The 27,898-nt window shown below is 48.8% G+C and overlaps 2 protein-coding genes across 2 annotated transcripts in view; one reads left to right on the forward strand and one right to left on the reverse strand.

Moving 5' to 3' along the window:
- LOC134042009 (serine/threonine-protein kinase pim-1-like) overlaps positions 1-21,475 on the forward strand; it is a 94,492-nt gene extending 73,017 nt beyond the window's left edge. The window contains exons 2-7 of the mRNA XM_062489082.1: positions 16,401-16,535; positions 16,629-16,679; positions 16,908-17,277; positions 17,466-17,642; positions 17,917-17,999; positions 21,353-21,475. Coding sequence (XP_062345066.1) covers positions 16,401-16,535; positions 16,629-16,679; positions 16,908-17,277; positions 17,466-17,642; positions 17,917-17,999; positions 21,353-21,475 — 939 coding nt within the window. The remainder of the gene's footprint in view (positions 1-16,400; positions 16,536-16,628; positions 16,680-16,907; positions 17,278-17,465; positions 17,643-17,916; positions 18,000-21,352) is intronic.
- A 629-nt stretch (positions 21,476-22,104) lies between these two features.
- LOC134042010 (uncharacterized) lies at positions 22,105-25,755 on the reverse strand. Its single transcript, XM_062489083.1, has 5 exons — positions 25,752-25,755; positions 23,407-25,217; positions 23,183-23,301; positions 22,969-23,024; positions 22,105-22,352 (listed from the first exon to the last, which is right to left on the reverse strand). The coding sequence occupies exons 1-5, from the start codon at positions 25,753-25,755 to the stop codon at positions 22,105-22,107; spliced, it is 2,238 nt and encodes a 745-aa protein (XP_062345067.1).
- Positions 25,756-27,898: the final 2,143 nt, after the last annotated feature.

Here is a 27,898-nt window from a genome sequence, read left to right on the forward strand (position 1 = left end):
CAAATCCACTTTTGAGTTCCTACAGCTTGGTTGTCTTGCCGTAGTCGGTTTTTAGAGATGCATTGGAAAGTTGAGCTGAATAAAGTAGAGGTAAAGGCCTAAGCTCGGGCTTTTGTCCATCCTGATAATCCGAACTACAGCGCTGGTGCCAGGAGACAGCTGTAAGTGCAGAGAGGAGCTGGGGGCAGTGTGCCAGGGTGTGCTCACTGTGCACCTACGAGTACCACCACCATCAGTTGACCACTCCCCATCGGGGCCCTCTGCCTGTGCTGTTGTCCGGCTCTGCAGCCAGCTTTTCTGCTATCCCAGTAAGGGTTGTCTCTGCATGGCAGTCAGTGCCTTGGTACAGTCGTGCTGCTGCTCCCTGAAGCGATCAATGGCTCCTGGCTGCCACCATCCCATGGCCTGCAATTCCAAGAGGAAACAAGCAGTGCCTCCTGTGTCACTGCAGCCAAACACAGTGGCTGCTGGTAGGAGGTGACAGTCAGGAGGGGCTGCCTGGTGCTCCAAGGTTGCTTGTGCTATCATCCCAGCTAGAGTGACATAAGAAGAAAGGAGCAAGGAATAATAATTGGAATGCTCTTTTCTACTGATGCTATTTCCACGTTGAGAACTGACCAGAATTGAGCCTGGGTTGTTCCGGCTTGGCTTGGTGCTGTGGCAGGGCAGCTGCAGGAGTTTCCTCAGAGAGTTGCAGAGTGCCTCAGTCCTCAGGGCTGGGGGAAATGAGGGCGCTGGGACAAGAGAGGCCCCTGGGGGGTTCCCTCTAGGTGTAGCCATTCCCACTGGTCGTCCCTGTCTGGCAGGGAGTGGGAGCTCTGCGGCCTCAGGAACCTGCCGCTGGCTGTGCTACCTGTGGCACTTGGGAGCTGGCACTGTGTGGGCAATGGTCAGGTTTAGCCTGGAGCTGTGCCCAGCTGGGGGGGCTGGGAGAAAGCAAGGAGCCCAAGGAGGCAGACAGCAGGGAGGTGTGTGAGGCAGTGCCAGTTTGCAGCACATGGAAGCCTGGCTGGGAGCTGGGGCTGCAGGCCGCTCCATGGCGGGGTGCCTTGCCCGGGGCTGCAGCGCTCAGGGCTGACCCTCTCCTCACAGTGACCTCGCAGACGGCCACTGGTGCCGAGCGCCGACAGGAGCTGCTCCGTGAGCGTGGGCACAAGGACACAGCCTCTGCTGACCCACAGCAGTCCTTGCTCCAGGCACTCTCCTGGCTGGGCAGCGATGACTGGTAAGAAAGGCCCCGGTCACTCTGTCTCCCTCTTAGCGTTAAGGAAGCTTACAAGTGGATCTTGCCAGTGCCTCTGAGCCCCGACAGCCCAGAGGGCAAAGGACTCTGCTGAAACCACTCCAGAGCAGTGAGAGGATCAAGATTTGAGAGCAGCCTTTGCTTGGCCTCGGTCTGCAGCTGTGCTCCAGCTGCTGCCGCTCTGTGCTGCTCCCTCGCTTTGCCTGCTGCTCCATGGAGCTGCAAAGGAAGTCTTGAGGGAAGAGAGGAAGCTGTGGGATGAGATGATTTGCTGGCTGAAGGCAGCAGCAGGATGGCAGCAGTTTTGAGTGTAGAGATTTGGGTGCCTTGGGGCACTGGCCCAGTGGGACTGAGTAAGATTTCTCTCTGCTCCCAGTGCTGACAGCAATGGCAGGTGACAGGGTCTCCCTGTGACCTCCTGCATGTGAGTCCCAGAAGCAGCTCCAGGGAGTCACTCTTTCTGAGAAATGGACTGATTTGTGCTTTCAAATCCCCAGCCTGTCTTTACTCCTGAAAGGCTCATGGCAGAAGGGAAGGAGAAAGCAATGAAACCCTCTAGGAATCTTGGACTTTTTGAATTCAACTTTTTTCTTCTCACTGCATCATATGGGCTGGAGGTGTTTTGCCAATACTCAACATGTGTCCCACAATTAGACAGAGAGAGAAGGAGGCCCAGAGGTGATAACCCTACGAATGTTAGGTGATGCTGGTTAAGTTTTTGGTGATATTGGTTGTGGTATCGGGGTTAGCATAAACTCACTGTTGGATGCTTCATTCACACAGGGGTACGGACTCCATTCACACTGGGATAAGCATGAAAAATCTGCCACCATGCATCTCTTTGTGCAGTCACATTTGCTTTGCAATTCTCTTCTGCTTTCTCTTCCCCCTTTTTGTTTGGTGCCCTCTGAGGTACAAGAGAGCTTCTGCAGGTGTGGGGGGTCCCGGTGACTCTCAGGGGTGCCCATGGGATCGGTCAGCAGCCCTGTGCTGCAGCCCTGATGCCTCACACACCTTCCTGTAGCTCAGGGCTGCCTAGAGCAAGTGCCTAGAGACAGAGTTGTTTACACCTTTTAAATAACATGTTGCTGTAGTGGGCATTGTTTTTGGTAGGGGATTCTGGGAAAAGGCAGAGTTTCAACTGTTCTTTCCCAGGCGTGGAATCTTATGGGAAACCCTGCTGCTCCTTTTCTGGGCAATGTGGAGGTGGAGTGGAGTGAGTGAGAAACAAGCCTGGATTGTAGCATGGAAACTGAGCTCCAGAGTGCCAGTGCAGACTTTTATTGCTGAACTGCCTGCTGGGGATGAAAAAGAAGGAAAATGCCCCAATAACTGCCCAAGGGGATTGTGTCTTAGGGACAGGTATAGGGAGGTGACAAGAAACAGGAGCATGACCCAGTCTCACAGCTTCTAGGAAACTGTGTCATAGGGACTCCATGGGCCAGACATTTCAGAAAGGCTGTCTTGTAAAAGAGCCACAAATGAAGACACTGAAACCCCTCTATTTGTCTCTTGGATTTGTGTATGCTTTTGACAGCAACAACATCCTGCGGGAAGGAGCTCCACAATTTCATTAAGTACTCCTTGAAAAGCACCTCCCATTGTTTGACTGAGCTGCCAGCCTGGTAATTTCAGAGGGTGCTGCCTAGTTCTTGGGTGGAGAGAAAAATCCATCTTTTTGGTACTTGCCTTTCAGGGAGATGAAGGAGAAGGGACTGGTCAGCATCAAACTCCTGGCTGGGTCCCATTCAGAAGTCCTGCTTTCAAGGCTTCGTGACATTTGCTTGGCAGTTACCAGTGAGGTGAGAACACTCTTGTGAATTGTGCCCTGTACTTCATACACGGTGTGTAGAGTAGCTATGTGCTTGTTCATCTCCAAGTGTGCTCAGAGACTGCCTTCATTTCTCTTTTTAGATCTTGTATTTCTAATGTCTGTCAGGTTTCTATGGGATCTGTATGTAGATGTAGTTGTATTCACTGGTAGGTCGGGTATCTGACACTCATCTTTGAGTGAGCTGCCATTATCATGAAATGTGCAAATGCAGAAAAAGATACTCTAATTATGTTATTTTCAGAGTCCTAGTCTCTGCCCGAGCTGTCATTCAACACTGCAAATTAGTCTGTAGGCCTGAGCGTGTGTTTTCTGTTTCCTGGCTGAGTGCTTCAGCTGCTGGTGTTGCTTTTTTAAACAGGAGCACGTGACTCTTTTATCTTTATGACTGACGCCTTTATGGTTTGAAAGCAGCCCTTACTTTAATTTGGTTCTTTGTATTTCAAAGAAAAGAGCCTAAAGGGAAAGCAGTTGACATTAAAGAAGGCTTAAGTAGATACTTTATGAAATTTCTTATTTTTAGGCCTGTTACATGCAAGTCTGAGGCCAGATATTGGTGCCAGTGGAAGTGTCATGCTGTGCATGTGCTCTTCTGCTCTTATTGTGCTTTTATGTTCCTCTGGACACAGTGGGACGTGTTGTCATTTCCTGAGTCGTCTGTCTAAGGCAACTGGTTTTCTTTCCGAGGTCATTCTTATGTTTCCCCTCATGACTTCCCCAGGTGACCAACCTCCGCTCAAAGGTGTCCTACTCTGCCATTGTCACTCTGGGAGAGCTCTTTGTGACCTTGAAGAAGGACATGGACTCTGAGGTGGATGAGGTGGCTCGGGTCCTTCTGCACATGATGTGTAATTCACCAGAGTTTGTTGAGAAAGCAGCCAGTCACACCCTGGGGATCATGGTGGAGAATGTGACTCCTGCACGAGCAATGACTTCTCTCCTGGACAGTGGAGTCAAGTAGGTTCTTCTTTCAGTGATATTCTTCACCTTCTAGAGTACTTCTAGGTGGGGGAAGGGATGAGAGAAAGAATGGGAATGGTGGGAGGGAAGGGTCCTGTATCCTGCATCTTCTGTCAACTCAGTGACTGGATTCTCCAATCCACCTCATTTCTTTCCTCTTGTCCCCTCTTTCTGCCCTCCCTCAGCCTATGAGTTCTCAGAATGAAAGAGCTGTAGAATATGGGAAGTTGGACGAGGCCATGAGGATGATTAAATCCAGTTCCTGGCCTTGCACAGAGCACCCCAAGAGTCACACCATGTGCCTGAGATTGTTGTCCAAATGCTTCTTGAACTCTGTCAGGCTTGGTGCTGTTGACCACTGCCCTGGGGAGCCTGTTCCAGTGTCCCAGGCACCCTGTGGGTGAAAAAGCTTTTCCTGATATGCAACCTAAACCTCTTCTGACTCATCTTCCCGCTGCTTCCTGGAGTCCTCCCAGTCTGTCAGAGTTGCCTAGATGTGGTGAATGGTGGGGAAGTGCAAGTGCCTGCAAAGGCTAAGGATAGAGCCTTGTGCTTCTGTGGGAAGAGGGACAATTGCAATTGCAGCTATGAGTGCTCTTTGATATTTCACTGCACTAAGCACAGAGGCCCTGGGAAAAAACATGCATCCTCATGATGCCATTAACTGGAGAAATAAGAAGGGTACTTGCTGGGGTATGGAGCACCTAGGGGAGAATGTGCTGGCTGTGACACAGCCTGCACAGCAGGTGCAGCTCCTGCCAAAGGAGTCCTGTATGACTATCCTGGCCATAGAGCTCTACTTTCTAATCAAACTGGTGTTTCATGTTAGCCTTGAGATGATGAATCACTGCACATACACCTTCACAGGCCCACTACTATGGGATAGCTGATGCAAATGCTGCCTTAAGTGTTTGTGCTGAGCCTGATAATTATCAAAAGACACTCTCTAGAACTGGACAATCTGGGTAAATTGATTGCCACACTTTCCCCATCTTTGCAATAGGATAAAACATTCAGATGTACCCCTTGCCAATCCTCACAAAAGAAACAGGCTGCATTGCTGCATATTCTGCAACTTCACGGCCCACAGTGTGTTTTCTCTGCATCTGTATTTTTCCAAAGCTCTGCAGATTTGGGGATAAATGGCTGGAATGAGCCTCAGTCCTGCTGCAGCTCTGTGTGATGGGTGCCCTCTGATAGGTTAGCATGAATGGTCTTTCATTTCTAAAGAATTCATATATAATCTAATTTTTTATCTTTCTCAGTGGAAATTGTGGCAAAGACACTGAGTATCAGGTCGTGCAGGGAGACTGAATTCCTCCGTCTTCCTTGCAGACAGTCCTTGTGTCCAATGCTAATTTGAGTTTCTCTGAGGACAGAAGCTTCTACAGGTGTCTGAAGCTGCAGGGAGAAGCCAGGCCTCCTTCCCGCAGCAATGGCAGGGAGCACGCTCTGGCCAAGGCCTGTGCTGCTGTTGCTCCTTCTCCCTGTGCCCCAGTGTTTGCTCTCCTCTTGCCAGGAGCCGCCACGCCCAGGTGCGGAAGTGTGCGGCGCAACTGCTGCTGTCCTTGATGGAGAAAATTGGAGTCACGAAGCTCGCAGGCACACCCAGGGCTGAGAGGCTGGCGCACGCGGCAGGGACGCTTGCTCAGGACTGCCACAAGGACACAAGGTAACCATCTTCATTTCACCTCCTCACACAGGAAAACTGTCTTGTGTCTGTCTAGAAAGGTAAAACCACAAAAGAGTGGTAACGAAAGGAAATATTAAGTTACCTCACGGTGTGGATAAGGGCCATAGAGGCATGGAATACCCGGAGTTGTATGGGATCCATTGGGGCCATGGAGTCCAGCTGCCAGCCATGTGCAGGACATGCCAAGAGTCACTCCATGTGCCCAAGAGCATTGTCCAAACGTTTCTCGAGCTCTGTCAGCCTTGGTGCTGTGACCACTGCTCTGGATTACCTGGGGAAATGACTGTAGTGGGTAAGCTGAGGTTGTCCAGCAAGAAGGAGCATTGCCAACTTCCTGTGACTTGAAGGATTCTTTCCTGAGATCAAAAGAGCTCAGATTTGGCAGTCAAACAGTTTTGTTTGATCTTAGGTGCACAACACAGAGCCAAAATGTTGCCTCATGTTCATCACTGAAAGACCCAAAGCAGATCTTTCTTGTTAACTTAAAACTTTTCTAGAAGTATTTCAGGGCTAATGTATTCAGTCTGTCTAAACCTCTTCTGCAGCTTTCTAGAATGCTGTTGTCTGTGCTCAATGACCTCTAAATTTCTTCTGGGGGAAAACTGGCTTCCTAGTGGCAAAATCAACCCAAGCCACCCAAATCCCCTTACTTTGATGATTCAATTAATAGCTGCCAAAAATACAGGAGCAACTAGCTGCTGCTCTGCATACATATAGAATAGTCAATAGGAGGCCTGAGGTGTTTTGTGCTGGATTCTCTGCCAGTTAATGGAAGGCAAATTATTGAGCAATGGCAGCAAGGTACTTCTAATGGGATCTGACAACAAAACAGATGTGTTTCACTTGTTCCCTGGGATCCTTTGATCCCACAGAAGCACACCCACAGTTTCAGAGTGAAATGATATTTTTCTCTCACTTTGCTGAGTAGGTAATGCCATCTCATGCAAGGATTGCAAAGGATGACATTAAGGTATCAGCCTCTTCTGTTAACAGGTTTCCTTTGTTTGTTCGATTTCCTTCCTTCCTTCCTTCCTTCCTGGAATCCTTCCTTCCTTCCTTCCTGGAATCCTTCCTTCCTTCCTTCCTGGAATCAATCCTTCCTTCCTTCCTGCCTTCCTTCCTGCCTTCCTGCCTGCCTGCCTGCCTGCCTGCCTGCCTTCCTTCCTGCCTTCCTTCCTCCCTCCCTCCCTTACTCCCCTCCCCCCTTCCCCCCTTCCCCCCTTTGCTTCCTCCTTCCCTCCTTCCTTCCTTCCATAGGCATTATGGACAGGAGATGGTGAAGATGTTGATAAATCATCCAAAATGTAAAATGCTTTTGGAGCGATCCGTTCCTGCCTGTGACCTGGAAGATATTCTGAGAAGAATTAAGAAGAAAGTAAGTGCTTGGCAGGAGAAATGTCTCCTTTGTGCAAGTATAGCCACAGCTAATAGGACATCAAACATACCTAATCTGTCTTTATCTCATTCCCCTTCTGCTCAATCATTTTGCTCCTGGGAATGAGCTGTTAATCCCCAGCCTGTTCATCTGCAGACCACAAAGGAGCTGATATTCTTAGGGGAAAAGTGGGGCTTTGAATATTTTGACTATTGGTCACAAAGAGGAAAGGGGAAGAGAAGAAAGTGGGTTTACATTTAAGCATAACTCCCCACCCTGCTGTCCCTGCTCTGCTCCCAGTAAAGCAATGAAGTGAGAAAAGTGCTTCTGAGGAGAACAGAGTCTTTGCAAAAGACACTGGAAGCAGTAGTGCCAAGAGAATTTCCAAAACTGCAGCAGATGTCCCAGTCAATCCTAATTGCTACAATTACCGTCTGTCTTTTGGGAATAATGCCCTGCTGTCAAGCCCTGTGGAGCTGGAAGAAGCTTGGTGAATCCAGCAGCATCCAGAGGAAAATCATTTGTCTGGGGGGGGACTTTCATTGTTTTTATCTACGTTATAGAAGGGAGCGTGTCCTTTGTGCACAAACAGGGAGAGCGAGTGTTGAACCAAATCACCTTCCAACAAAATTGGCCCACCCCAAAGAGTCCTAATTTTTCTGCTTTTTCCTATAAGATCTCTTGGTGCCTAGCAGTTTCCATTATTCCCATTTATGCTCGATACTCATGAATTGGGGAGTTTAAACTGCTGCTCACTATGGCAGCACCCATAACCTGCCTTGGGCTATTGCAAACAAAGAGTTGGCATCACTGAATCTCTGGTCTGTTTCCTTCTGTAGGTTTGCAAATATTTCCCTAAGCCTTGGTAGCAGTGATCCTGGTTCTAACTTGTGTTTTTAAGCAGACGGTTTCCTATTCTATATTCGAAATGTTGGTGGGGTTTCTCTGTGTCCTTGTAGGGGATGGAAGAGCAGAAGGGTGAACGCCCATCTGTCAAGAGCCCTGTGAAGATGAGGTGCCATGTCTCAAAGAAGCCCCAGGCCACATTTCCTTCTAGTCAACGGTACTGAGCACTTTTGTTAGATGTGACAAAGCACACAACAAGCTTGACATTTCTCTTCCTCAAGAAAATCTTTCTGGAGAGATGGCCTGTGCCACTGATTCTTTCCTTACCCTACAAATTTTATTTGATAAAAATGCCTATATCTGCATTAATAATATTTGTAGATTGTCTCCCGTAATGATTGTCTTGAAGTCCATGCTGTTTTCAGAGCCTCATGATTCTCTAGCTTGAAATCACATCATGAGTAAAGCACCTCTGGATGTTTTGCTCACGATTATCTGCAGGTATTATCACCAACAAGCCATCATTTGCTTTTATTTTCCAGGGTGAAGTCGACCTCGGATGGACGCCTCCTACACCATCCAAAAGTCCAGGTCACGTTGCCTCCAGCTGTGGATGAAATGGAGATGCTCCAGAAGCTTTATGATCTCCTGGAAGCCAAGGGGTTTGAGACACGGATGGAAGGAGTGGCACTCCTCCTAGACCTGTGCAAAAACAGCCCCAAGCTCATCACCACAAACATTGTCCAAGTATGTAGGGTATCTTCACTGTTCCTTCCCTTCAGCTCCTCTCCCAAGCCTGTAGCAATGAAGTTAATTCAGTCTGTCTTGGCACTACATCCTGCCTTGTTGGGACAGGCTGGTCCCTCTTACCCAGACAAATTTAATTCAGGTCCAGCATGCAGGACAAGTTCTTTCAGTCCAGCTGTATTTGTCTGGCAGGTGCCTATTGATGTTGTTCATCACATGATGACAGAATTTTCCACTGCTCTAACCTTTGCTGTCTCCTACTCCCAGCTGGGTTCAATGAAAGGAATCCAGCCACTGAAAGCATGGCAATTCTTCTCTTGATGAAAAATGGCTTTGAATGGGGAAGAGAAGTATCAGGCTGGGTTGGTATAACCCAAATGTTTTTACAGACATACTTCTCCAAACTCCATCCTGTCTTGCACAAACACAACTGTGGCTACTCGTTTCCATTCTTGTCTCTATTGCACTTGGTAAAGATGGTGTGTAACCTTCTCGGGTATTGAATGCTCATTTCTACATCCCCTCTCCAAACAAGGACATTTTAATCCACCTTTCCTGCTGCTTGTTCTCTTCACAGATTTTTGATCATTTTGTCCTGAGAATATCTGACACGCACAAGAGAGTGAAGCAGATGGCGCTGGACGTGCTGGCAGAAATGATAGCCATCCTGGAAGATGCCTTGAACCCCGTGATTGTCCGTTTAGTGGAAGGAATACTAAAGAGCCTGAACTCAAAGGATACCGGGGTTCATGCTGCAGCTGTGAAAGCGCTGGAAAAATCCGTTTCTCATTTTGGTAAGGCTGACATGGACTCTCCTCAACTGTGTCTCTGCCTCTCTGACACAAGAGAACACTGAGTGCCATGAGAGCTCTTGTTGCCCGTGGAACACTCCAGCTGACATCCACCAGAAGCTGTGGGGGTGCAGTCCTTAGGCACCAGTCCCCCAAGAGGCTTGAATGTGCATCAGCATTTCCCACAAGTGCCAGGAGCCCTTGGCTCTGTGCTGCTTGTCTGGAGAGGAGGTCCTGGACTACAGCTTTGCTACAATTCAGAGGCAAAGGGGATTTTGGAGATTGCTTGGACCCCATTAGAGTTCCCAAATGAATAGCTTTGCTGTTGCCATGAAGGGACACTGGCCCATCATGGCTCCTGCAGAGCAGCCCCCTGGAAGGCTCCACATTATAGGCAGTAGCTGCCTCTGTTCCACCTTTCCCATTTGTCTTCCTTTTTCAAATGGGACACTTATGATTCACCAAGTGCATTTCCTTAAAACAAGCAGATAGAAATCCAGCTGTCAGTGATGTCTTGTTCCACATGTTGTTTTCATGGGGCAGGATGGCTGTGGCAAATACCTACACAGGCAAGGACTGCTCTAAATTCCTTTGTCACAGAGATTTATGTCAGCACTGAAAATGCTGGTCGGGAGAAATATGCCTGACAAATGGAGTGTTGAAGAGGCAGATCTTCAAGGGGAGTTTCCACTTTCTCCACCTCAGCTGCTCTGCGAACTCCTGAACTGCCTGACTCTGTGCCTTTGTGTATCCCAAGTCTGGGCTTCTTCCTGTTTGCTCTGGAGTTCAAAACCTTTTCACTGCTTACGTGTGATTGAACTCTTGAGGTCCTTGATCTGAAATGTTTAACGTAGCTCCAGGTCCAGCAGACAACTTTGCATTGACAAATGTGAACGGAGAGGTTTTCTTTGGGAATTTAACCCCCCCTCAAGTAGGCTGGAAGGAAAGAAGTACATCAGCAGAAAATTACTTGATTTTATAAATTGGGGCTGCCCCTGCCCTTCCCCTCCCCACTCTCCTTTCTCCTAGGACCTCAGAAGAGTGAGCAGAAACGTGTGTTTCTCTTGTAGATAAAGTAGCACTGATGAAAGAGTTCAGCCACCAATGGAGTCAGCTGAGTGGCCAAGCTCTGCTGGATGTGACAGAGCGTATCACAGGTATGGCCTCTGCTAAGCCAAGAGGTCTCCCCAGGGAGCATTTCCAGGGCATTCCTGGCAATAGACAGTAGAGTAGCTGCTCCAAATCAGGAGGTGCTGAGCTTGTCCCTCCTGCCCAATGCCCATGGCAGCTGTGTTTGGCAGGTTTTCCCTGGCTGCTGCAGAGGTGTGCAGTACCTGGCACGGGGGTGGCGCTCGGCCTTGGGGCCGAGCTCTCACTGGGGCATCTCAGAGCCCACCTCCAGGAAAGGGAGGGGTTAAAAATACCCGAGCTGGCTCTTCTCTTGGGAGCTCAGGGTCATCTCTGGTCCTTTAGGGAAAATGTAGCAAGTGCTGTTTCAGGCAATCCGTTTGTTTTGTCCTCACAGAATTCTCATCTTGCTCTTGAAAAGTTTTGAGACTGAACCCTGCAGTGCCTGGGGGTCACAGCTTAGGTCAAAACTCAGCACCCAGATTAGGGGCACGGATTTGGTGCAAGGCAGCCTTTGGGGCCAGAGGGGCAGAAGCAGAGTGCTGAGGCTCCCTGCCTGTGCTGTCAAAGTGACATTGGACTGAGCATTTCAGGGTGTGCAAACAGTGTCTTCCTGTGTCAGTGCTGTCCAAAATGCTACAAATGCAGCTGATAATTGATTCCTCAGAGGAGCTTGCTATGTCAGCAACAGCCCAGGATTGGAAAAGTGATAATCTCTCTATATAGTGGACAAGATGATTTACAGCCTTGCTTTAACGGGGTCTAAATGCACTGCTAAGTGTGCCAGCATCTTTAAATGCAAGGTTTCATAGATGTTGTGTCTTCTTCAGCAATCTCAAATGCTCAGTGTTCGGTGATTGAGAATGTCAAAAGCCCTTGAAAGGGCATTGGGATAAAGTAGATGTCTAGGAAGAGGGAATTTAGTTTTGGAGATATTTTGATCTCTTCTTCAAATAAAGGAAATAAACATAAATTAGGACTCTTTTAGGAAGAGCAGATGTTCTCTCTGAGATTTAGTGGGAACAAACAATGTTTTCTCAAGTTCCATTGTGACCAATGTCTTGAATTGGATTTTAACTGAAATTAACACCCATTTTGAAATGGATGCCATAACCCTTTTCCTGCTTGACAGAATTGGTTTTGGGCACTTTCAGGAAGTGTTTAAATGTTGATGATTGCTGGTGGATTACGAGCATAGAGAAAATGAAGTCTCTTCCACCACAGAATAAGAAGTGGTTACTGCATAACATTTTGCCTGATCAGAAAATATGAATGGTGTCCAGAGCATTTCAGGTTTTGATGTCTCAGCCACATCTGCCATGCAAGGAGCCTGTTGGTTGTCAATTTTTTGCCTGTGTTTGACAAAGTTCAGTTCAGAAATTGAGCAGGGAGTAGGCTTCAGAGAGAAAGGGAGAAGACACTCGTGTTGTGGTTAAATTTCATTCATCTGTGTTGCATTTTTCTCTCTACATTCTACTATTGCAGTGCACATTGCAAGAAAAATGCCATTAACATTGAGAGGGGGAATGACATTAAAATGTGGAGATGCACAAATGCCACAGCAATGAGGTCTGGGTAATTACCTAAGACACCCTGAGGTTTGAAGCAGCTGTTTGTTGGAAGGCACAAAAGCATTGTGCCAAAGACAGCAGCTAGTCACTGATGTTTCTAATCCAGCTGTCAAGCAGCACCCATGTCTGGTGGGCTGGAGTTTGGAAGTGTGGTCTAATAGTGCCCTTTGCTGTGTGCCACTGAGCAAAGGGAAGAGCCAGATTGGATTCTGGCACTTTGACATCAAGGGTCACAAAGATGGAATTGTCCTTTTTCTTAGAAACCTTTCAATTGAATCTCCATGGTGCATTTCCAAATCTTCAGTGTGGGTTTAGACAACTTCCTAATGGAAATGAAAGGGAAGTTGACATTTTAGTCATTCTTGATGTTGAAACAGGTTGTGAAATGATCCAGTAAAGGTACAAGTTCTGCCACAGGTGCAAGTATTTGTTTGGAGACAGTACTCCTGAGGTGTTGGTGGTTCTGTTTTGGGGAGGATCAGCTGCTTTGGCCATTTCTGGATCGTTGGGCTCTGTGTGCTATTTCACTGCTCTTAGCCAGAGAGGCTTCCAAGAAGCAAATCTCGAGGTGGATCCTTGTTTGCATTAAGGTTGTTGTTTCAGAAGTTTGTGTCTCTGTCCCGGCAGTGCTTGTGGAAGGGGTTTATGCCAGGAGCCCTGAAGTGGTCCAGCGCTACGCCCTGCCCGTGCTCTGGTCCTTCCTGGAGAACAAGGCGCTGCCTGTCCGCAGCGCCAATGTGCGCACGGTGGTCACCAGGCTCGCCTCTGCCCTCTACGAGGTGATGGGCACCAAGCTGAAGAAGCGTGCTGCCAGCCAGCCCCCACATGTCCAGGAAAACCTCGCCAGCATCATGGGCTGGTGAAGGCTTGATGTTCTCCAGCAAGTTGACCAAGTGCTGAGATGGACACCTGCGGTTCTGACCTTTTAGCTGGGCCAGAAATGACAAAATACTCAGGAAGGGTGTGCATCTGCCCCTGCTCTCTCCACTGCCCTTCCTAGTCATGGCATGCTCAGGGGCCTGAAGACACTCTGGATTGAGGACAAAGTGAAGGACTAGCATGGCTCAGCCTCCCACAGAGGTAAGGTGGGAGCTGGGCCGCTCTCTGGCGGGAGGAAGGGTCTTGTGCCAGCCTGGAGAGCCTGTGTACATTGGCAGGGAGCAGTTGTGCCCTGCAGGTGCCCCCTGCCATGAGCTGTGCTGCTGCCAGTGCCCCGTGGAGCTGTAGGGCTGCTGAGCTGTGGGGCAGGGAGAGGAGCAGGAGGCTGCATGTGCAGCTGAGCCATTGCTGGGAAGCACAGGGCTCTGGGCTCCCTGCTGTCGAGGGCAGCCTAGAGGCCAGGGAGTTCCCCTGGGAGCTCTGTGGAAGTGGCTCAGGGTGTGCCCCTGGCCTGCCTCCAGAGGGTGATGGTAGGTGAATGTTTCCCTGTGCAGCTATTTATGAATTTCCAAGAAATGTGTTCTATGAAATATGGAGCTTCAGATGCTTTAGGTTTGCATTGCAGCCTCTGTTACATTTTGTGTCTCCATTTTGCAGACCTGCCTGGCTCCTGTGTTTCCACCAAGTTTTCTCTGGACATTCATTTGTGCATTTACCCACAAAGTCCTTTCCTGCTGTCCAGAAGAGCTCTTTCCTCCAAGCCCAGGAAGAAGCTGCTGCCTATCCAAAGAGCGTTTGAAGACAAGGATTTATGCATTAGCCTGTATAGTTCCAGATGTACATATGTTCTGATAGTTATCTGTAGGTTTCAATAAATATATTTTGATTGTATCTTAATAATTTTGTTGTTATATTTTTTATTGTGTATATTTTTGGTGGTATGTTTTGTTTTTTTATATTTTATAGTTTTATATTTTTTCCCATTGACATGCTAAGGATGGCCAGGTCCTTGAGACCTTGAGATGGGGAAGGGAGAGCCTCCCTTTTTTTTGGGTGTTTCTCTGGGAGGGCGGGGCCAGTGTGGGGAAGGAGGCCAAGGCCACGAGATTCGAAGCAGGTAAAGGAGCGTGGGGGGGCAGTTACTGGTACTCAGCCCTTTTTGGCTCTGGAAGGAGGAAGGCAGCTGGAAAACCTCACCGCGCCATCCCAGTGCCAGGAGCTGCCTCTTCTGGTGTTGGACCTCACACCCCTGCCAGGATGCTGTCCTGCTTCAGTTTGCTATCTCCAAGCATCCTGTTGGAGCACCGGGACCGACACTGCTCCAAGGATTCGTGAGCAGAGTCTCTCCTCCACCCTTCCCATCTGGGACACAGCTGCCATCACCCCCAGCTCTCCTGCAGCTGTGCAGGGATCCACACACCTGCCCTGTCCACTGGGAACCTGCCAGAGCTCACTGCCAATGGCGATGGTAACTGCACCAGGGGGGAAAAGAGCACACAACCAAAGGAACTGTGACTGGGTTCCTGTTAATTTCATAGTTATTGTTGTTTAGATTGGCCTTGTTGTATATTTAGTAGAGAACTGTTCTTCCTGTCCCCCTATCTTTCCCTGAGAACCTCTTGATTTCAAAATTATACTGACTCAGTGGGAAGGATTTTACTTTCTCCATTTCAAGGGAAGGTCCTGCTTTTTCCCTAGCACACACCTGTCCATTCAAACTAGGATACGGAGCATGAGGTGCAGGGCTGATGTGTGAAAGCAGGAGGATCTCCTCCAAAGTAACTTGTTTAATTGTCCATTTTATTACTTCTCTATTTACTCCACACTACTAAGGCAAGGCAAGCTTTGCTTGCAGGCAAAACAGGCATGGGATACACTAGGGTCCCTTGCAGGATCAGCAGGGCTGGCAGTGACAAAGCAGGCAATCTGCTTCATGGTGAGCCACTACACAGCCGCATCCCAATGTGGGTTTAAGTAGCATGGTATTATGGAGAACTCCTTTTCTGCATCAGATACCAAAAGAACGTCCACAGCTTCTGGTGGCAGTCAGCTGGAGCATTCCACAGGCAACACGAGCTCTCAAGGCACTCAGTGTTCTCTAGTGTCAGAGGCAGAGACACAGTTGAGGAGAGTCCATGTCAGGGGTCAGCCTTCCCAAACTGAGCAATGGATGCTTCTGCCACTAACACTGACAGGAAATAAACAAACAAAATTTCTGTGCACACCAGGGCTACGTGTGGATTAAATTATTTCTGTTTCACATCCCGGCCAGAACAACATCGTGGTCAGAATATCATTGTTCCTAGATTCTCTAACACTAAAAATATTGCTGGAGAGTTTTTGTCATTCCCATAGATTTGGTGACATCCAGACACACTTAACAATCCATTTGGGTCCAAGTTCCATATTGCAGACGATGTCTTTGGGCAGCCTGCAAGTGTCTCAGCAGAGAATGAAAAGGGATGACAATACTGACACGATTTCTCTTTGCTACTTGAAATTTAAAAGCTCCGCTCCAGCCCACACTGGCAAAATTGTCAGAAGAGGCAATTCTTCCCCACAAAATGCTTCATCTCACTCAAACAAGAAAGCCACAAGCCAACAGTCTTCTTTACGCCTCCACTGCTTTATTTGGCTATTTCTCTAATAGGAATTAGCTTCATTTATTCTTACTTTGTTTCCTGTGTTCCACGGGGCGCGCGGCGGCTCCTCCGTTGGGTTCGCGGAGGCAACGGCAGAACGGCCGCGCGCTCCGGCGGCTCCGCAGCAGCAGCAGCAGCAGCAGCAGCAGCAGCAGCAGCAGCAGCGCCTCTCTCGATCGGTTTTTCGATCGGTTTTCCGCTCGAGTTCCCGCTCGCCCTCCGTGCCCTTCTCCCTCTCAGACTCCCTGTGATCCCGTTCGGTCCCGTCCTTGTTGCGCCTCTCCCAGCCCGGCTCATGCCGTGCCCCGCAAGGCGGCCGTGGGCGAGCCGGCCCCCTGCCCGCCCCTGTCGGGCACGCCGCGGTGCCGCCTCCGCGGGGCTCAGTCCGTACCGCCTGTGGCACCTTTTGAAGAGCCTGTGGACGAGCTCCTCGCTGCACTGGTGGCGGTGGTGGAGCAGCACCGTCTCTTGGCTCCGCCTGGCGCGGGCCCTGGCGCTGGCCCGGCCCCGACCGAGGCCCCTCCCGCGGTTCCGCCCACAGCTGGCCCGCAGCCGCCCGGCTCCCGCCCCGCCGCCGGCGCATTCCCCCGAGCGAGCCTCGCCGCCCGGCAGTTCGGCCGCCGGCCCCGAGGCGCCGGAGCCCGGGGCGGCTCGGGAAGCAGCGGCGGCCGGGGCGGGCGGGTGCCCCGGGCAGAATGACGAGAGCGCGGTGCCGTCCGCACGGGCGGAGAAGCCTCCCCTGGAGCAGCTGTACCGGGAGGGCCCGCTGCTGGGGAGCGGCGGCTTCGGCAGCGTTTACGCCGGGACCCGGCTCGCCGACGGCGTCCCGGTAAGAGACGGGGCCGGCTCGGAGCGGGGAGGGGGGCGGCGACCGGCGAGCGGCGGGCGGCGAGCTGAGCCCTCCGCTCGCCTTGGCTTGCAGGTGGCCATCAAGCGAGTGTCCCGGGACCGCGTCTTGGAGTGGGCGCGGCTGGTGAGTGAGCGGGGCCAGCGGGAGCAGGCGGCGGGGCGTGGCGGGCGGGGTAAGGCCAGGCCCGGCCGGGTGGGAGCCGGGACGCTGCGATGGGAGCGAGCGTGGAGCGAGCGGGGGCCGCGCAGCGTCCCGGGCCATGGGCAATGGGAGCTGCGGTGGCGCCGGGCAGGGGGTGGCGAAGGCGAGCGCAGCATCGGCGCCGCTGACGGCATGGCGGCTCCCCCGCAGCACGACGGCGCCCTTGTGCCCCTGGAGCTGGTGCTGCTCTGGATGGCGTCGTGGCCCGGCTTCCGCGGCATCGTGCGGCTCCTGGACTGGTTCGAGCTGCCCGACGGCTTCGCGCTGGTCATGGAGCGTCCGGAGCGCTGTCAGGACCTCTGGCACCTGCTGCACGCGGGGGGGTTCCTGCCAGAGCCCGTGGCGCGGGCGCTGTTCCGGCAGGTGCTGGGGGCCGTGCGGCACTGCACCAGCCGCGGCGTCCTGCACCGCGACATCAAGGCCGAGAACGTGCTCGTTGACCTGGCCACCGGCGAGGCGAAGCTCATCGACTTCGGCTGCGGCACCATCCTGCAGGACACGTTCTACACCCAGATGGCCGGTGAGCCCAAAGCCGGGGCCCAGCCGGGCAGTGGAGCTTCTCCCCTGTGCTTCCCCAGGTGGAACACACAGGGAGGGAGGGAGGGGGAATGCTGCTTCAGCCGGCTGCAGCCAAGTTGCATTTTGGCAGGAGGTGGCTGGGAGGGAGCAATCAGCATTGGCCTGATGAGCTGTGCCCGTGTGCCATAGGAACGCGGGAGTACTACCCACCGGAGTGGATCCTCTTTGGCCGCTACCATGGCCAGCCAGCCACCATCTGGTCCCTGGGCATCCTGCTCTATCAGCTGGTGTGCAGGCACCTTCCTTTCAAAAGCAGAGAGGACATCGTCCGGGGACAGCTCTTCTTCCCGCCCTGGGTGTCTCAAGGTGGGGATGGGCCTTCAAGGCACGGGAGCAAGAACGGCTTTGGGAGAGGGCAGGTGGCACATAAGTGTCCTGCTGTTGCAGCTGGGGAGGAGGTTCATCTCCTGGGCTGAGCTGGACGAGGTGGCAAGTGTACCTCTGCTGCTCTCTTCCAGAAGAGAGGATGGATGGGAAGCTGTGCGAACAGCTCTGAGCACTCTTAGTGTGCTGTGGGCACTGTGAAATCTGGGAGAGCATGGACAGGAGCTGACCAGCAGTTTCTGGTTTCTCTCTGCAGAGTGCCAGCACCTGATCAGGTGGTGCTTATCCATGGACCCTGCAGACAGGCCATCCTTGGATGACCTTTTAGAACATTCTTGGGTGCAGAAGCCCCACCTGGCCCAGGAGACAGCAGAGATCCATCCCTCTGCACAGTAGAATCCAGGATGCCCGCAAGCAGCAGCTGCTCGTGTCTCGTGGCTCTCAAAGAATTCCCCAGAGCATTTCCCAGTGGCCCTGGCATGGAGCAGAGAGCACAGCCAAGGAGGTGCTTCCTCAGGTCCCCGGCGATTTGTGGAGGGAGCGGCTCAGGGCTCCCCATCCTATTGGAGAAATTGTGGCACAGTGCAGTGAAGTTGCCACAGAGTGGAAAAGGGGAAACATCCCCCTGCAGCTCAATGGCCTCGTGATGTCCCCGCGAGCCAAGGCACATCTGGCGTGTTCTTCTGGAGATCAGCGCAGAGCTGGAGAACGCCGTCCTCGAGCTGGCCACTGGCAGGGCAAAGCTGATGGGCTTTGGTTGCAGCCCCTTCCTAGAGGACACGCTCTGCACCCTGACGAAATCAAGATGAGTCCCCAGGCGGTGCAGGGGTGGGGGGATGCTCGTGCCTCCAGGCATGGCAGGGCTCAGCCTGGCCACGTGCCGGTGGTTCCCCGTGGGGTGGCAGTGGACAATATTAATCTTTCTGCCAACTGCTCAGCTGCTTTTTGGTGGGGCAGGGGATGGATGTTGTGGAAGGGGAGCTGGCTCCTGGCCTCACTGACAGCTTCTTCCTGCCAGCATGGCACAGGCTGGGGTGGGGGCATCCGGCCTGACATAAGCGTCCATCCGTGTGGATGGGGAGCAGCAGAGGGGGACGGGTTCTTTAGCCATGGCCCAGCTGCTCTGCTTTGCAGGCCCTTGAGGAAGGGGTGGGCATACAGGTGGGAAAGGTAGGGTTTTTCCCCACCACTGGAGAGATTTTAGTATCATAAAGAGCGGTCAGACCTTCCCCAGTCCTGTGAAACGGTGACAACCTTTGGTGCTTTTTCTTGTTTCCAGGTATTGTTTTGAAATGACTTTCATGCAATTGTTCTTTGTTTTTTCCAGAAAGATTGCAGCTTGTGTCCAGACCAGATGGAGAAGCACCGGTACCGTCCCTGGAGTGCATCCCATGCAGGTGCTACCCGGGGAGGGTCCACGGTGTGGATGTCCCCTGCAAAAGGATGAGGACCTTGTGTGGGATCGGCTCCTCTCCTGGTGCTGCCCGATCCCAAAGAGTAAAACACAAATCAACAAAGTTGTTTTGTGCGGTGCTTTATTCAGGGCCCGGGGACCTGAGGACTAGCGTCCAAAGTCAAAGTCCCAACCCCTTAGTGAATCTTACACAGTTTTATACCCTTTTACAAATCTTGCTTCACCATGGCTACATGCTATGGTCCACGTACTTCACATCAAAGGCAGCAGTCATTTTCGAGATAACATTTCTAAAGGTTATAACTCTTGCACGCCTGCCTAAGTTAAGACAATAAGATACCTTTCTAACGGTTATAAATCCTACATGCTTGTCTAAACTAGAACTATAGATTAATCCCACACCTGTTTATTGTACTTCATCAGTAAATTCCCTACTGTTCCTATAAATAACCAGTTGGTCCTTCTTCGCCCCACTGGCCCTTAACTCATTATTCTGTAGCTCAGCACATTCCCTGGCTTAGTTCCCAGGGCCTACCTTGCACTAGCTACAAACTGCAGCCTTAGCATTACTACCACTAACTATTAAAAGTATATGTATATGCTAACAACTCCCCCCTTTTGAGCATCCTTCAATCTTCTGCAAGGATGCTCAACTTCTTCCCTCCATTCTTCATGTAACCGTCTCTAAGCACGAAGGAGGCGGTGTGTTCCCAGCCGGTTGTCTGTTCCTGGTCATAGCCTTCATTATTCTCCGGGTATGAATTCCTTCTCTGGTGATTACTCCTAGAAGACATCTGTAAACTCCATACACAACTCCAATTAATATCAACAATATTATTGCATATTGAACAATTGAGGATATCCAACCAGAGACCTGGATCCCTAGAGAGCTGAATATTGCTCCAATCCAGTTATATTCCGCATCTTTTGCTATTTCCCTAGTTTTAGATTCAATATTCTCCAATTGATCTATATCTTTTTCTACTTCCTTTGTCACATTTGGGATATGAATACAGCAATGATCTGTCTTCCCATGCAGATATCCACAAACTCCATGCTCTCTTAGTAACAGCATATCTAATGCCATCCGGTTTTGCAATGTCATCCGAGTGGTTGCCTGTAATTGTGAATTTAAATCTTTAAATCCCTTCTTGGTGGCTGCTGCTAATCTTTCGGTCTGTCCCAGGAGTCTATACAACATTTCCCTATTTCGATATGTGGAGATAGGTGCAAATAAAGATTCTAGTGCCCATCCGAATTTTACTCCCCCTGACGGTTCATGCCACTCATTTTCTTCAATAATGTCATCTCCTATGTCTCTCCTTTGCCTGGCCTGTATTTCTTGTTCATTAAGTTTAGATTGTTTCCAGAATGGACATAAGGTAGGAACTCCTAAAGTTATTTGAGTTACCATCCCATCGATCGGTATATGAGTGGTCCATTTCCCATGTCCCATTACCCAGACCAAGTTACCAGGGCTTCTGATAGTGGTAGTTTTGCAATCTACTTGTTTGTTACCGGCCATCTCTCCCCTAATTGTATGATTGTACCCTCTACATTCACATCCCCACTTGAGTAACACTCTTACTGGTACCAAACCTATTTCTGCTTCTGGAGTATCACAAGTAATAACTCGTGAACAATTCCATGTCTCTGTTGTCCCAGTTGATGTCCTCTGAGCTGTCTCTGTTGTTAATACTCTAGTATAGGTCTGGTTCTTATTTCCTGTCCATTCAATGCACCAATTCACAGTTCCTAGGTAACTATATGTCTCTAATAAACTTGGTCCCCAAATTGCTCCCCAATCGTCTTCTAAAGACTGTGATTGCGTAATGTTTTGACATACTTCTTCATTTCTTGTGCGTTTTACCTGCATCCAAACCTTATTACAGGGTTCCCTTATTGGTCCTTCCACAATGCATTTGTTCATTTTACTAACCCACGCATAGTAGCCTGGCATTTGCTGGCAATCTTTTTCCAACATATTCCTAATTAATTGGCATCCTTCCTTCTTTTCTACATACTCCTTTGGTATCAATTTACAACTCCAAGTAAAATCCACGAATGCCCTGGGTAAAGTTTTTACTGGGATGATTCCCCACGGTATCGGCTCCCCGGCTGCCTGTGGCAAAGGTAAACAGGCTGTAATCGAGGAAACATTCTGCACTTTACCAAAGTCCCGAATTAATCCTACTATCAAATTTTCCTGTTCCTGACTGCGGGGAAATGTTACATCTATGGCTCGAGTTCTTCTGTGAGTTCCTCTGATGCTATTAAGATAAACTGCAGTTATTGCATGTCCCCGCCCACTATAGACCCCACGTTGGCCAGTGACTCCACCTCTCAAATGCGACCAAGCCCTGACGTTTCGTATTCCAAAGTCACCCATTTCTCCACATGAGACTATACACAAGTATCTACTTCCGAATTTCCCAATCTTCAGATCAGTAATATTTAACCATCCTCCTCCCACGGTTCCTTCGGACCACCAGCTAACTCCTTCGCTGATTTGATTCCACATTCCCTGAGAATTTTCCCTCCACCACTTAACTTGTATCCCATATTCACACTCGTTTTTCAATCGGAAAGTACAATTCATTCGCAAAGGAGGACTGTCCCACATGTCTACATAGGTTGAGGTTGGAATGACCTCAACATCCCCCTTCTTGGTACCATCCCCTAATAATGACATTACCCGTAATTTCAAGTTACCGTAGTCGAAACTATCTCTGATCCAGACTCCACATAAATACTTGTCTTCAGATCCCGAAGTTACATTTATCAATTGTAGGGTAGTGTTTCCCATTTGTGTTTTCATATCCCAAGTTGTGACAATACCTGTGTCTACCCAATCCATATCCTTTTTCCATCTTACATTGACTTCTTCGGATCCAGCTCCCTGGTCATTGGTGAATGAACAAGTCAGATTTACATTCATTCCTTCAACCGCCATAGTCACCGGCTCTAGAACAGTAATCACAACAGATTCATGAGTTAAAGTTACTTGACATGACATGATCAGTCCAATGATTAAGATGTAGGCCTTGGGTCGGTGGGTTTGGCTCGAATAACCATCTTGGTGGAAGACAGTGGCTGCACTTCCCAATGAGTAGGGACTTTCTTGATCCGGGTGTAGTGGATCCAGTTGTTGATGCCCTCGACTTTTGCCGCCGTGAAGGTTGTCATAATCACCTGACGTGGACCCTCCCATGATTCCTTCAAGGGGTCCGTGCTCCAGTTCTTTACATACACCCGGTCTCCTGGTTGGATGTCATGGACTGGATTTTCCAGCGGCAGAGGGCGGTTCCACTGCAAAGCACCTCTCAAAGCTGTAAGAGTCTTGTTAAGAGATAGAACATAGTTAAAGAGCATTTGGTCCCCAACCACGTGAGGATCACCTTTTAATGTTGTTGCATGATATGGTCTGCCATATAGTATTTCATATGGACTTACTCCTACCTTTTCCCTGGGTTTAATCCTGATTCTTAACAAAGCCAATGGTAATGCTTGCGGCCATTGAATCTTAGCTTCTTGACAGATTTTCTTGATCTGACCTTTCAATGTCTGATTCATTCTTTCTACCTGCCCACTTGATTGAGGTCTCCATGGGGTATGTAAATTCCATTTAACATCGAGCACTCGTGCTATGTTTTGTACTATTCCGGCCACAAAATGTGGTCCCCTATCTGATGAAATTCCCAGGGGTACTCCAAACCTAGGAATAATTTCCCTTAATAAGGTTTTGACCACCTCCTTAGCCTGGTTAGTTCTGCACGGAAAAGCCTCGGGCCATCCCGAAAAAGTACATACATATACCAGAAGGTATCTGTACCCTTGAGCCCTGGGCAACTCTGAAAAGTCAACTTGCCAATAATCACCTGGCTCTGGTCCTACCTGTAATTTTCCTAATTGAATCTGCTTCCTCACTACAGGATTGTTCTTTATACAGACTGGGCACATTGCATTAACTCGTTTAGCTAAAGTCAACATCTGGTTAGAAATGATTTCTTTCTTTAAAAATTTAACCAATACCTCTGCCCCCCAGTGGCATTTGTTGTGTTCTGCTTCTAAAATTATTTTCATGATCTTGACAGGTACTAATACTTGCCCTATGTCGGTCACATACCACCCTAGCGCGTTCTTCTGGGCATTCACAAGTCTGGCCAGTCTTTCATCTTCTAAGGAGTAATCGGGCTTCTGCTCTAGGTGAGGAGTGACTGGGCTTACCTTTGTCGGAATCAATGCCAATTGTGTCCAAACCTCGCGTGCCACTTTCCGAGCAGTAGCATCTGCTAGATTATTTCCTTGGAAAATTTTTCCTTCTTCCTTCTGATGTCCTCTCACATGCATTACTGCTACTGCAGCTGGTTTATGCACAGCATCCAAAAGAGATAGGATTTCGTTTCGATGTTTTATAGATGTCCCTTGAGAACTTAACAGTCCTCTTTCTTTCCATAATGCTCCATGGACATGCAGAACTCCAAATGCATATTTAGAGTCAGTCCATATATTTACCTTCTTTCCTTGACTCAAAACCAAGGCGCGAATCAAAGCCACAATCTCTGCTTTCTGCGCTGATGTTCCCGGGGTGAGGGCTTTAGCTTCCACGACCTGGAGAAGCGTTACCACCGCATAACCCGCATACCTGGTCCCATTCTCGACGAAACTGGATCCATCTGTAAACAGTTCCCAGTCCGGAGACTCCAATGGCACGTCTTTCAGGTCAGTGCGGCTAGCGAAGACTTGTTCAATGACTTCCACACAATCGTGGGTCAATTCGCCTTCTTCCTGCTCACTGCGGAGAAATTCTGCTGGATTGATATGGTTAGTTACTTTTAGCTCTACATCATCTTGTTCCCTTAATATTGCTTGATATTGCAACATTCTGCTGGAGGACAGCCAATGCCCCCCTTTTTGTTCCAGAACTGTTATCACCATGTGAGGCACAAACACTTCTATTTTCTTACCCAAAGTCAATTTTCTTGATTCCTGAATCAATAGTACAGTAGCTGCCACGGCTCGCAAACAGGACGGCCATCCAGAGCTGACTGCATCTAGTTGTTTCGAAAAATAGCCGACCGGACGCTTCCATGATCCCAACTTTTGTGTGAGTACTCCTAAAGCCAGTCTCTGTCTCTCATTTACATATAATTGAAAGTCCTTAGTTAAATCAGGTAGTCCCAATGCCGGGGCTTCTTTTAGTGCTTGCTTTAGCCCTTGGAACGCATTCTGCTGTGGCTTGTCCCACCGTAACTGTGTCTCTTTTAGTGCCTCATATAAGGGTTTGGCCAGGAGTCCGAAATTCGGTATCCACAGCCGGCACCATCCTACCATTCCTAGAAAGGATCTTAGTTCCTGATGATTTCGGGGAATAGGTATGGTGCAGATGGCTTCAATTCTATTTGCTCCTAATCGCCTTACTCCTTGTGTTATTTCACAGCCCAAATATAACACACTTGTCCGGATGAGTTGGGCCTTTTCTTTCGAGACCCGATATCCAGCCTGGCCTAGCATGTTCAATAAGCTTATAGTTAAATTTAGGCAAATATCCCTTTCTTCTGTGGCCAGAAAAATGTCATCTACATATTGAAGTATTACATGAGAAAAGGGAGATTCTTTTACCTGTGTTGTTTTCCATTCCTCCAATTCCTTGGCTAACTGGTTCCCAAATATTGTGGGGGAATTCTTGAATCCTTGCGGAAGTCGTGTCCAAGTAAGCTGTTTCTTCCGGCCAGAGTCAGGGTCTTCCCACTCGAATGCAAAATATTTCCTACTTTCAAATGCCAGAGGGATGCAGAAGAAAGCATCTTTTAAATCAATTACTGTAAACCATTGAAATCTTTCAGACACAGATGTTAACAAAGTATAGGGGTTTGCCACCACTGGGTGGATATCCTTGGTTATATTATTTATAGCTCTCAGATCCTGAACTAACCTATATTTACCATTGGGTTTTCGTACTGGAAAAATTGGGGTATTAAATTCTGACTCACATTCTTGCAAAATACCTTGGATTAAGAATTGAGCAATCATGGGGGCTACTCCTTTCCTAGCTTCTAACTTAATCGGATATTGTCTAATCCTTACCGGTTGGACTCCCTCCTTTAGCTCAACCACTACTGGTTGAGCTGCCTTAGACTTACCTGGAGTGCCGGTTTCCCAAACCCAAGGTACCACTGCCTGTTCAACCTCTTCAGGAATTGGGGTGGGCTCTACCTCCTTAATCACAAATAGTCTAGATATTTCTTTATCAGGAATTTCTAATTTCACTCGTCCTCCTTCAAATAATATTCTCACATTTAGAAGAGATAACAGATCCCTTCCAAACAGTGACTCTGGGCAATTAGGCATATACAGGAATTGATGATCAAATTCTTTTCCCCCGAATTTTATGTCTAACGGCTGCAAAAATGTCCTCTCTTCTACTTGCCCAGTTGCCCCTATTACTTGAATTTTTGCATCACTTAATAACCCTAATTTTGTATTCAAAACCGAATGTGTTGCTCCCGTATCAACTCTAAATTCTCGTTCTTGTCCCCCTACCTCCAATACTACCTTCAGATCCTGATCTAGTCAGCTCTGATTTTGATAGTTGCCTAACACAAATGCCTAAGCGACATCTACCGGCCCCGTGGTAGCTCCTGCATTTCCCATAGGATTTACATTTCCCACATTACCCATTCCCCATTTGACTGGACATTCATTTTTCCAGTGACCTAACTGTCTGCAGAAGGCGCATTGATTAGGACCCAATTTTCCTTGCCCCCCGAAGGGATTTCCCAATCCTCCCATTGCTCCCCTTCCCAAATTCTGCTGAATTATGCCCCTTCCTCGACCCATACCACCCCGGCCCCGTCCTCGTCCTCTTGGGCTTCCTCCCGTAGCGTGTTGCAATACTGCTAAAATATTTGCCTGATGTCTCTTTGCTGTCTCTTTTTCTCTATTATTATATACCTTCCATGCCACTTCTAACATTTTCTCTAGGTTCCGAGTGTCCTCCCCTTCTAACTTTTGCAGCTTTTTCCTAATATCATCCTGAGATTGCCCCATAAAAATCAAAGCCAACTGTAATTTCCCTGCCTCCCCGTCAACCTCTAAATTAGTAAATCTGCGTGCAGTTTCCTTCAGCCGCTCCAGGAATGCTGACGGGGACTCACTTTTATCCTGTCTTATGGAATACAGTTTTGACCAATTCATTGTTTTTGGCATCCCCGTTCTAATCCCTTCTATTATTAATTCTTGATAAACTTGAAGTCTTTTCCAACCCCGACTGGTGTTAGGATCCCACCCGGGGTCCTCTCTCGGGACCAAGTCATTTAGAGTTCCATCCATCATTTGTACCCTCAACATTTCCCTGGCTCGTTCTGTCATTGCCCGTAACACCATCTCTTTCTCAGTTGAATCCATCAAGGTATCTAGTAACACCTGTAAATCATTCCAATCAGGATTTTGTGTTTTTATTATCATTTTTACCACTCGAGCAACCTTGTCCGGATCCTCCCGGTATGACCCTGCTGCTTGTTTCCAAATTATCAGATCCCCAGGTGAGAACGGGACTTTAATAAACACCTTCTCACCCTGAGGTCCCATAGCTTCCCTTAAAGGGGCTATCAGTTGGGGTTTTTCCCTATTTTTCCTCCCTTGTCTAGTTCTTTCTGCAATAGGGGTTCTCGGTATATTACGGGTATGACCGGGAGATGGCTCCCCAGGACAAGGTATTATCGATTCCTGGGAGCCCTTCCCCATTTCTGGGGTTTGTATTATTTCTCTTTCTTCTTTATCACTATCTTCCTCTTCCGAAGCTAATTCTGCAGGAGGGGCACTAGGAGCTACAAGCAAAGATAGGTCCTCTTCCTGGCTTGTCAGCTTTGTCAAACAACCATTACACCTATTCCTTTGCCTACAACCTTGACAATTTTGTTCCTCTACCTGTAATACCATAATACCACATTCTTTCTGCCATTCAGGTTTGCCTTTTAGGGTATAAAACAAATCCAAATAAGGAATCTCATCCCATTTTTCATTTTCCCGTAAAAACTGCATTAACGGGGATATCACACCAGGGTCAATAGACCCATTAAGGGGCCACCCCGAACTTCCAGTATCATATTGTGGCCACCAATGATTACAATAATCAATCATCCTTTCCCTTTTTAACTCTTGATGGAACCCTTCTCTTTTCCAACGCCCCAACAAACATCCTAACGGAGTATTTTCCGGAACCTTTTCATTAGATTGAACCAAAGCTTTAAACGTTTTAAATGGCATCATAATAACACAATCACACAATACTATCTCACAAACACACTTCCAACAGTCACGGCTACAACAGATATTGATTTATCAAATTATTAACCAATAAACCAACGGATACTGATTATCGAATTATTAACCAACAAACCAACAGACACTGATTATCAAATCATCAACCAACAAACTAACAGACACTGATTATCAAATTATCAACCAACAAACCAACAGACAGTGATTATCAAATTACTAACCAATAAACCAACAGACACTAATTATCAAATTATTTAACCAACAAACCAACAGACAGTGATTATCAAATTATTAACCAATAAACCAATAACCAACCAAACTTGCCACTTCTCGACGCCGCGAGGGGCAAGTGCCGATCCTGCGCAGCTTTCGCCGCGTCTAACGGTCGGCGCCTAGGCTTTACCAACCAGAGACGTCTTCTGCCCAACCCTGCGAGGATCGCCGCCTCGACTTATCAGGCAGGCACCTAAACCAAATAATAAAGCACCTTCGGGCTTACCTGTTACAGTTGTCCGTCAGGCGCGGGGTCGGGCGCGGGTCG

Source organism: Cinclus cinclus, chromosome 3 (genome assembly GCF_963662255.1).
Source record: "Cinclus cinclus chromosome 3, bCinCin1.1, whole genome shotgun sequence".
Lineage (NCBI taxonomy): Eukaryota > Metazoa > Chordata > Aves > Passeriformes > Cinclidae > Cinclus > Cinclus cinclus.

Excerpts from the sequence above, each read along its gene's own strand:
- LOC134042010 (XM_062489083.1), bottom strand. Across the intron at positions 23,025-23,182 it reads TGGTATGTGACCGACATAGG|TCTGTATAAAGAACAATCCT; the intron begins GCAAGTATTAGT and ends CAATGTGCCCAG. Across the intron at positions 22,353-22,968 it reads TTCAATTAGGAAAATTACAG|TCCATGACATCCAACCAGGA; the intron begins GTAGGACCAGAG and ends TGGAAAATCCAG.